The sequence below is a fragment of the Sinocyclocheilus anshuiensis genome, unplaced genomic scaffold (assembly GCF_001515605.1).
Source record: "Sinocyclocheilus anshuiensis isolate Anshui unplaced genomic scaffold, SAMN03320099.WGS_v1.1 scaffold1578, whole genome shotgun sequence".
NCBI lineage: Eukaryota > Metazoa > Chordata > Actinopteri > Cypriniformes > Cyprinidae > Sinocyclocheilus > Sinocyclocheilus anshuiensis.
This window is the reverse complement of record NW_015544225.1, coordinates 49,577-59,634: the sequence shown is the minus strand read 5'-3', so window position 1 is coordinate 59,634 and position 10,058 is coordinate 49,577. Positions and strand designations below refer to the sequence as shown.

The window sequence follows — 10,058 nt, the reverse complement described above, 5'->3', positions numbered from 1 at the left end:
GGCATTTTGAGTTTCTGCTAGTGATTTCTATGGAGAGAAATCACTTCCTGCCCTCCAGCTGCATTTCGCGCGTCATCAGAATCACGTGATTGCAAACAACCTATTCCGCCCCCGACTGCAAGCGGCTGCTCTCGCCGATCGGTCTGCGCAGCGCTGCATGAAGTCGAACACGCCTATTGGGGCCCTTTATTTAGTAACGAGGCGTTAAACGTCGGCGATAATCGCGCGTGATATTCGTCCCGGTGTGCACAAGCCTTAATGTTATGATTGAGTAATTTGAATCCTTTTACTTGAAAGGATTTGATTTATTTAGAAACGAAATGGGCTACCAAAATCCTGTCTCTGAAGTGACTGTCTTTATGAGTTAGTTATTGAATTATTCACTCAAGCAATTCGTTTAAGTACCTTCATTCAGGGAAGAAAAATCATAGTGTTGCTCAGAGATGATTGCAATGGTTGATTTGGAACTATTTTTTTGACAGAGCAAAAATTGACAAAACGGTCTAAAATTTAAGTTACTCAATATTAACCACTTACTAAACCGCTGAATAAAATGATGGAGCGCGGATATGTGGAAAAAAATTAATATTATAGCCACAATCTAAGAATGCCACGTTTCACTATTTCATTCTCTCATTTTAGTTAATCGTGGCCATACTGTACTATTTAGTTCCCTTGTTTTCATTTAGTGAAATGTTGGCCATGCTTTAACTAAAACAAAAGAACAAATTAATAAGATAAGGGAGCAAATTCTTAATCTGTGGCCACAGTATCTTGTTTTTTTTTTTCATGTCATGCAGGGCTCTGTACAAAAGCAGTACTCACTCACAATTATGCAGTTGATCTAAATATCAGCACAACTGTGATTACTGTGCTCCTGTGATATTACTTTAGTATTTTACTATTTTTTTTTTTTATTGTGCACCAAGGCTCCATGATCTTTTGGCCCACAATGACATCCCTCCCTGGGAACTGGTGGGTGTCTTTAAGCAAGTTCTTCGAGACTTCCTGAGGAGACAGGAAGACGGCATGCAGACACGTCAAGCCCCTTCAGCTCCGTCAACAATTCTTTCTGCTCCCAGTCCACCTACAGAGAGTAATGACAGAAATCGCATTGTTGGAAATGCATCTAGTTCTTTATCAGAGGAGTCAGGGAAGCACAGGGAGGAAATTCCTACTATTTCTAGTTATGTGGATAAACATTTGCGTGCTGCCTGCCCCTATTCCATCCACAGAGATTGGAGTCTGCCCTTTTGCCATCCTTTTGCTTATGAGTCCTACAGCACCACATTGTGAGACACTTAATTGTAGAAGTTCAACATGTTCTGAATTTGTAGTCTCTTTTCTCATTTATATGTTTTTGTATGATCTCCTTGCATCTGGCTGATTGTTAGGTTTAGGGGTGGACCTTAACTTAAAGCCTTTTGAATTTACTAAAAATCAAAAATTTTCATACAAATCACATCCTACAAATTCATATGAAATCGCCACCTCTTAAATAATTGTTTCCTCATGAGAAAAGTCCATGCAACCATTTTCTATGTCTTTCCTGTTTGCAAATTTCCTAGGTCTCAGATCTACACACAGATCTACACTTGCATTGAAAAATCAAGTCCTGTTCTCATGTTTAAGTAAATTAGACTGATTAAAAGTGATTAACACGATAATGTATGTGATGTTAAAATTTGGAAGATGAGCCATAATCTTTTCGTAATCAATCAATAAGATGGGTGGGTTGATTTATTTATTTTTTTTTCAATAAAAAAAAAATGCAACAATTATTTAAAATAAATAGTTTATAATTATATAAATGTATTATTATTATTATTATTATTATTTAAATTGTGTCTATAGTCAGACTACTTTTTATGCTTTTATATTGCTTTATAAAAATTTGAAACTTGACGAATTTTTGCCAAGTGCATATTCATTCTTCAAAAAAAAAAGAACTTGTGTTTTATGGACAAAATAAAAGCATCAAAAAGCATATAGGTATGACATGAGGGTGAGTAAATAATTACAGCATTTTCATTCTGATCATTTAATGTTCTTAGAACTATTGCTTTAATGTTATTGTCTAACTTTAGAACTGCCTTTGCATTTGTGTGCATTTGTTTCTAATTACAATAACACCTTTTCTTTGTGTTGTAGCTTTCCAGGGTCTACAGCTAATGGTCAAACTGAAAATAGCACACACACATAAGCACATACACCCAGAGCAGTCAACCCAGATATCCAACCTAATCTGTCATTTTTTCAGAGTTATATTTCTGGATTACAGAGCAGAGATTAGCCTGAGGGGAGAGGATTGAACCAATGCCTTTGCGCATCAGTGGTCCTGCTTGCTGCATGTACCCATGAACTACCTACAGTAGCACTCTCACCTCTCCCATGCTTTTTAGATCACAATTGCAATCTTTTCTTGTCTTTTATCATATAGTGACAGAACTGTGTTTGTCATGTAGCATGGACTGAAGGTGGCAGACAAAGTACAGTTTTGGTAGTTGCTCACAGTGAGGGCTGTTCATAAAGCTTCCATCTCACAGTAGTGTTAAACAGGGTAAAAGCAAACATGTGACAATTACTTTTGACTGCTGAATAAGTGTTGGGTCAGACAACGTGAAGTTCTCCTCTAGAGTGGATGCTGTGTTTATTACCACAAAAGCCTGTAGATGCCAAATCAAATATAGTATATTGTATAAATATTGTCATCACATCTTCTGTGTATACTTTTGTTGTTGCCTCTTCTACAGAAAGAAAAAGAAACAATACTGATACTTTTGTGTAACATGCTTCATTTTATTTATTTGCTTCTGTGGAGCCTGCTTTACTGTTATCCTCATACCCATTGTCATTGAAATGTCTGCACAATTAAATTAACAACATTTATTTTGTATTTTTATAGTTATTTCTCACACCAGTGTTGCCAAGTCAACTTTTATAAGATACTTTTTTTTTCTTGTTTTTCAGACCAGGTATCTATCTATCTATCTATCTATCTATCTATCTGTCTATCTGTCTATCTGTCTATCTGTCTATCTGTCACGACGTCTGTCGTGTGGTGCTAACATTATAATTTAATTAAATTTTCATACAATTGAAAATCCGATTTTAAGTATGTCTAAAGAAGACACAATAAGGACAACGAAAAATGTAAGCGTTACAAAAAAAGCGTTGCTTTTAATTACAAAGCGGAAATCTACAGAGATCTTCCGCTGTCAGTCATGTGAATAATGCAATAATTGCATCGGACAGCTGGTCTGCTCTTTTAAGCATTAAAACTATGAAATCATGCAGATTAGATGTCATTCATGAAATTCATCAAAACATATTCTGTTTACATGAGAAGGGCTTGAACGTTGGCTTTGTTTGGGTTCCTGCTCATGTAGGAGTTGAGGAAGTTGATAAGCTGGCTAAATTGTCATTGAAACGATAAACTGTGGATTTAAATGTCCCATTAAGTAGAACTGAGGGAAAGATTATAAAATCTCGAATGACAGATAAATGGCAACAATACTGGGATGTAAGCGAGCGACACAGGTCGACATCTTTATAATATTCAGGAAAAAGTCGGTGTTGGCAGAATGAGGGGCAGAAACAGAAAAGAGGAGGTTTTGTTCACTCGGCTTAGAATAGGACATACTGGACTGAATCAGACGATATTCAAAAAATAGGCAAACAGAGTATTATAAAATCTCGAATGACGGATAAATGGCAACAATACTGGGATGTAAACGATACGGGTCGACATCTTTACAATATTCGGGAAAACGTCGGTGTTGGCAGAATGAGGGGCAGAAACAGAAAAGAGGAGGTTTTGTTCACTCGGCTTAGAATAGGACATACTGGACTGAATCAGACGATATTCAAAATAGGCAAACATCCAACAGGTTTGTGTGAAAATTGTGAGGTAACGGAATCAGTGTTACATGTGTTATTGGAATGTAGGAAATATGAGGAGGAAAGAAGGGAAATGTTTCAAATGCTAAAGAAAGACATTATAAATGTTAATGTTCAGAAGCTTTTAGAAGGAAGTACTTGGAATGTGGTCAAACATCTCATGATTTACCTAAAAAATACAGGATTGATGGAAAGAATATAATTAGTTCCCTTGTTTGTCATATACTGCTCCACACTCCAGTCTGGTATGTGGCGATAATGCACCTTTAAAATTGGTTGTCAGCCACCAATCTAAAGAAGAAGAAGAAAACCCAAAACCAAGACGGGGGATTATAGTACGGAATCATGTCATTGGGTTTTTTTGTCACCATGATTTGGTTAAATCGACTCATATAAAAGAATATAGTCTTTTTGATTGTTTTTTATTTATTTATTTGTTTTGTTTTAATTTCTAGTTTATTTATTTGTTTTGATTGGTTTTTATGGTTTATTTTGTCCTACAAGCAAAATCCTGATCCATACTTTATTCCAGTCGGTGGCGGTAATGCACCAGTCAGTTAGGTTGCCAACCGCCAATAAACACCAAAGAAGAAGAAGAAGAAGATCTTCCGCTGTCACCCCTACTGAGCTCTCGCTGAACCGTGAGTGACCTTCTCCGAGTGGTCCAGTGCACTTATATACTAGAGGTGAGTACGGTTTCTTATAATAAATGTATATGTTTTCAGTTGGCATATTTAAATTTAGCACTGACCATTTCAAGAAGATTCCCTGTCGTTTAAAACATTAACGTATTTGTTTCGGTTATTGGACCATATAAGGCCTTGCCGAGCGCCTTAAATGAATCAACATTGGTTAATAATGGCTCAAGCTTGACACTTGAATGGCACACATGAACCGCGGAATGTTTTTCATAATCTCTACGATCATTTTATTTCTGTATTTAGACGGTGAAAAGAGCTGTTGTTCTTTTTGCCATTCAAGTGACGCGTTATCTTTAAACTGAACTGAGTTTGGCATGAACTCGCTATATTGACAGTGAAATACTGAGTGTTTTTGCCTCTTTTTTTTGTCACCATCTTAATGACTCCGTATATTATAGTGTTCATTTTTCTCGAGCTGGTCTATGAATATACGATTAATGTCCTTGAAAGTGCTGTTTGTGTCGTGTTACTCTATGGGTCATTCTTATAACGTGGCTCATAACATTTGCACGTTCAAACATATGTATGGTAATGTTACATGTTTTTGAAGCCTTTTAGACAAATGTTCATGCATCCTTGTTTTGATCACTAGATGGCAGGTGGTGCATTCGCTGGCTGGTGGACTAAGGTGGCCCCCTACTACACCAAAGCATACCAGGAGATGTGGGTTGGTGTAGGAATCATGACTTTCATGTACTACAAACTTTCATATGGAGGTGAGAGGTCAAGTTTGTTGAAGAGCTCTTTAGTAGTGTGCATACTGTCAAAATGTCATAAACCCTTATTTATTTTGTGGTTCATATTATAACAATGTACTTCGTAAACATTGTTCTTGTCATTAAATTATTAATTTGTATGTTATCTTATGTATCTTCTAAGCATAGCCCATGTTCATAGACAGTTTTGTTACACAATATTTTTAGAAACTTCTAGTGTCCTGTTCAAGGTGACAGACTTGACTTTAAGAGCTTGTTAATGTTCTTATTAAATATTAACAATAATATTGCTGTTTTGCAGGAAAGAAGAAAGCAGTGCAGTCAAGTAAGTATAAGCAGGTTTTTTTTTTTTTTTTAAGTGAAAAGGCTTTCAAACTTTGCTCCACATGGGAGTTTTAGGTGTTGGTAGAAAAAAGTTTAGAGAAAACAGGTTAAAAAATGTAAAAATAAATCATAAAAATAAGAGTCATAAATAATAGATGTATACGTATTATAGTGAGAAGTAAAAAATTAAGCAACTAAATATTTTCCAAATAATATTTTACACATTCGTAATAACTTTTCACAGTATATAAATGGGGGTTATGCACAACAAACTTCTGCATGCTGTAAAACACGTCACGTCACTTCCAGTTCAGATCTTTTGCATGTGCTTCATTAAATATGGAGCTGTTTTACTCTAGATTGCTTCAAAGCAGATACTAAAGATGATCATAACTGATGTCCATCACATATGCAGATTGATATCTAGGAGTTTGTTTTCTCTTCTTCTCACTAACATTCTGAAATTAAGATTGAATAAAATGGCAACAATAAAAAAACTAGGTAGGTTAACCGATTACCTTAAAAGTCCATAGATATTACCATCAGTTAAGATTGAATAAAATGGCAACAATAAAAAAAATAGGTAGGTTAACCGATTACCTTAAAAGTCCATAGATATTACCATCAGTTAAGATTGAATAAAATGGCAACAATAAAAAAAATAGGTAGGTTAACCGATTACCTTAAAAGTCCATAGATATTACCATCAGTTAAGATTGAATAAAATGGCAACAATAAAAAAAATAGGTAGGTTAACCGATTACCTTAAAAGTCCATAGATATTACCATCAGTTCATAATGCTGTTACACTTTCTCTAACAAGCAGAAGCAATGAGACCTGTTTTCCGGTTTGGTCAGGTGATGTTCGACACATACCCCATTGGGTCTTTATACATGAAGGTATATAGCTGTGTTTTAAATTTTAGGATGGGGTTCTCTTGCACAAGTATGATCATATTTTGAGTATCTTAAAGATTGAAAAACCCTGGTCTAAAGGATAGTTTGGGGTTTCGTTAAAAATGTTTATTTCTGGGATATATAAAAAAAAATTCTGTATCTAATGTGACTTTCCTTTTCTCACAGAGCCTGCCCACTGATTGGACCACCGGAGCATCATTCCCCATGTCCTCTCTGTAAATCTTCCCCTGAATATCTGTATTTTGCTTTATGTAACCAATAAACCGCTTGATTTGGATCACACTATAGACAATTCACTGCTTTGTGGTCTTTCACTCTGTCTTTTGCAGGAAATTCATATCAGCAGACATGAAACTGTTTGGTTGTTAACTTATGGAATAAAACTATTAAAGAAGTCCTGCCAAAAGTGTTTTAATGGCTTTAGTTCTTGAATAGCATGCATTTGTTTGAAGGACACAAATAGTTTTCTTTGAGCTGATGTTTTTAACTATTTTCCTTTAATGTTTTAGAAGAACACTTTTTGTTTTTGCATTTTAGACATTTTATGTCATGTTTAGTTAATGATATGTAGTTCATGTTATTGATCAGTAGTGGGTGTTGAAGGACTGTCCAGCACATCAGCTTCAAAACAAATGTGAAGTCCTTTAACCATTTCTCAAACTGTACTTAAAAAGTACATTTTGAAATGATACAATACATTATATCTTCATTACTGGAAACTACTGAGTGAAAGTGTCGATTGTCGAACATCTGCAATATAAGAGTATGTTCCATGTTGCCATGTTGAACACCTGCAAGTAAAGCCATTCCTAAAATAACCATTTACTTTCAAGCTTCCTAACAATTAATGTGACTCATCGACAAACTAAGGCCGTTATACCTAGTTGATTTTCGTCACTTAGACAATTTTGGTCTCATCTGACCACAGCACTTTCTCCCAAGCCTTCTCTGAATCATTTAGATGTTCATTGGCAAACTTTAAGCGGGCCTGTACATGTGCCTTCTTGAGCCTTGCGGGTGCTGCAGGATTTCAGTCCATTGCGGCGTAGTGTTACCAATGGTTTGCTTGGTGACTGTGGTCCCAACTGCCTCAAGATCATTAACAAGCTCCTCCCGTCTAGTTCGGGGCTGGTCCCTCACCTTTCTCATGATCATCCTTACCCCATGAGGCAAGATTTTGCACGGAGCCGATTGATGGCTGTTTTGTATTTCTTCCATTTCCGAATAATCGCACCAACAGATGTCTCCTTCACACCAAGCTTCTTGCTGATGGTCTTGTAGCCCATTCCAGCCTTGTGCAGATCTACATCCTTTGACAGCTCTTTGGTCTTGCCCATGGTGACCGATAACTTATATAAGTTGGTTCGACGTTTTACGTTGGATATTAGACAGACATTCATCCGCGAAATCAATCAATAAATCTTAGTAGAAGGTCAACTGTGACCTAGAAATCAATAAATTCTTAGTGGCTTATCTGAAAAGCATTAGAACGTAGAACTGAACCCACATCGCAGTTTATTTGTTTTACACCTCCTCGACATGTTGCGATGCATAAAGTCTCTCTAGCAGCAGCGAGCTGGCGCTTAGACCAGCTAGGGGCCGTCTACAACGTACACGTAAAGGATAAAACGATTAATGTTTTCCCACCGGAATGTTTTTTTTACAATTAACAAAACAAGAGCAATTTGTGCACCAAGGTATTTGAAAGATATAAAGACAAACACTTATAATAACGCTCACTTTAATTTAAATAAGAAATATTGTAAACAAGATACGTGATAGTGGTTATTATTATATTATAACACATAAAAAATTAAACCAATACATAATTTAGTTTAAAATAAATACAATCTTCTACCTCAGCTTGAAAGGCCGTGTCTTGTTACAGATTTCTTAAAGAACATTTTGCTGTAGTTTTCATTGTCAAAAGAGATGCAGAAGTCACGCTATTGACATTCAAAAATCACTTGCGAAACCTTCCAAAGAGTCTCCAGTATTACTGCCCCCTAGAGGATGATACTGCAGTTGTTTTGACTGAGTTTGACATTCAAACCTTTAATAAATTAATTTAAAATGCATAAAGTTTTCCATCTCAACTCCAAAAGTTGTGTCTTTTTAATTGGGCCTAAAAGAGCATTTATATGCAGGTTTAACTCTCATTTGTAAATCAGGATGCATGCTATTGAATTGAATTCAAATCTATTCATAAATTAATTTAAAATGAATAGCCTACAGTCTTCTATTTTAACTTCAAAAGGTGTGTCTTGTTTCTGATTCCTAAATGAACATTTAAATTCAGGTTTTACTCTCATATGTAATTCAGGACACTGCTATTGAATGAAATTCAAATCTGTTAATAAATTAATTTAAATTATGCAATTCTCCATCACAACTTCATAAGCTGTGTCTTGTTACTGGTTTCTAGAAGAATATTTTAATGTTGGTTTTAGTCACAGAATTATGAGAGAAAACATGCAATTGAAACTGAATAGCCAATTCAATTGTTTATTAAGCTGATTATTCAATACATCAATTAGTTAAAAATGCAATTTTCGAGCTAATTTTCAAAGGGTCTGTTTTGTGTCTTTAAAAACACTTTAATGTTTTGTAAGAGAGATCACACAAAATGCATGTTATTTTTTTAGTACCGTCCTGAGTAAGATATTTTGCATAAAAAATGTTTACATAGTCCACAAGACAAAATAATAGATTAATTATGTCAGAAGCTTTAGAAGGAACCTATATGTTTCCCATGTTCCCTGGAGAGTTTTTCTGAAGAATAATGGACAGTTTAACTGCTCAGGTTTTAAAATGCATACTAACAAACAATCCAAAAAAAAAAAAAAGGAATTTTTAAATTAAATTCAATAGCATATGTCCTGATTTACATAATGAGAGTAAAGTTTGAATTGAAACGTTCATTTAGGAATCAGAAACAAGACTTTGAATTTGAAATAGAAGACTGTATTGATTTTAAAGGGGTCCTATTATGCTTTTTCACTTTTTCAGCTTTAGTTAGTCTGTAATGTTGCTGTTTGAGCATAAAAAAGATCTGCAAAGTTACAAAGCTCAAAGTCCAATTCAAAAGGAGATATTTTATTGAACAGAAATCACTTTTCAAAAACTACAATGAACGACTCGTTTGGACTACAACGCATATTTTCCGGGATTTGAGATATCACAAATATCGACGAATGGTACAGGAACTATTCGAGCCGTTCATGCCAGACTGGGGAGAGAGGTGTTGTAATAATGTAAAATATGTGAAAAATACAACCTAGTATGAGAGCCTGTTCTAGTACACCCCCAAAACAAAATCAAGACTTTGTAAAAGAGCATAATAGGACCCCTTTAAATTAATTTATTAAAGGTTTAAATGTCAAAACAACTGCAGTATCTTCCTCTGGGGGCAGTAATACTGGAGACGAAGGTTTCGCAAGCTTTTCTTGAATTTCAATAGCGTGACTTCTGCATCTCTTTTGACAATGAAAATAACTGG

At 35.2% G+C, this 10,058-nt stretch overlaps 1 protein-coding gene and 1 long non-coding RNA gene across 2 annotated transcripts in view; both read left to right on the top strand.

Annotated features, from left to right (window-relative positions):
• Positions 1–1,725, top strand: part of LOC107697292 (protein RD3-like) — a 4,627-nt gene extending 2,902 nt beyond the window's left edge. The window contains exon 3 of the mRNA XM_016498014.1: positions 930–1,725. Within this exon, the coding sequence (XP_016353500.1) occupies positions 930–1,296 (367 nt within the window). The 3' untranslated portion in view covers positions 1,297–1,725. The remainder of the gene's footprint in view (positions 1–929) is intronic.
• Positions 1,726–4,480: 2,755 nt separating this feature from the next.
• Positions 4,481–6,953, top strand: LOC107697291 (uncharacterized). The gene is made up of 4 exons (XR_001635183.1): positions 4,481–4,586; positions 5,194–5,317; positions 5,619–5,642; positions 6,725–6,953. It is a non-coding gene; the product is annotated as an uncharacterized LOC107697291 (long non-coding RNA).
• Positions 6,954–10,058: the final 3,105 nt, after the last annotated feature.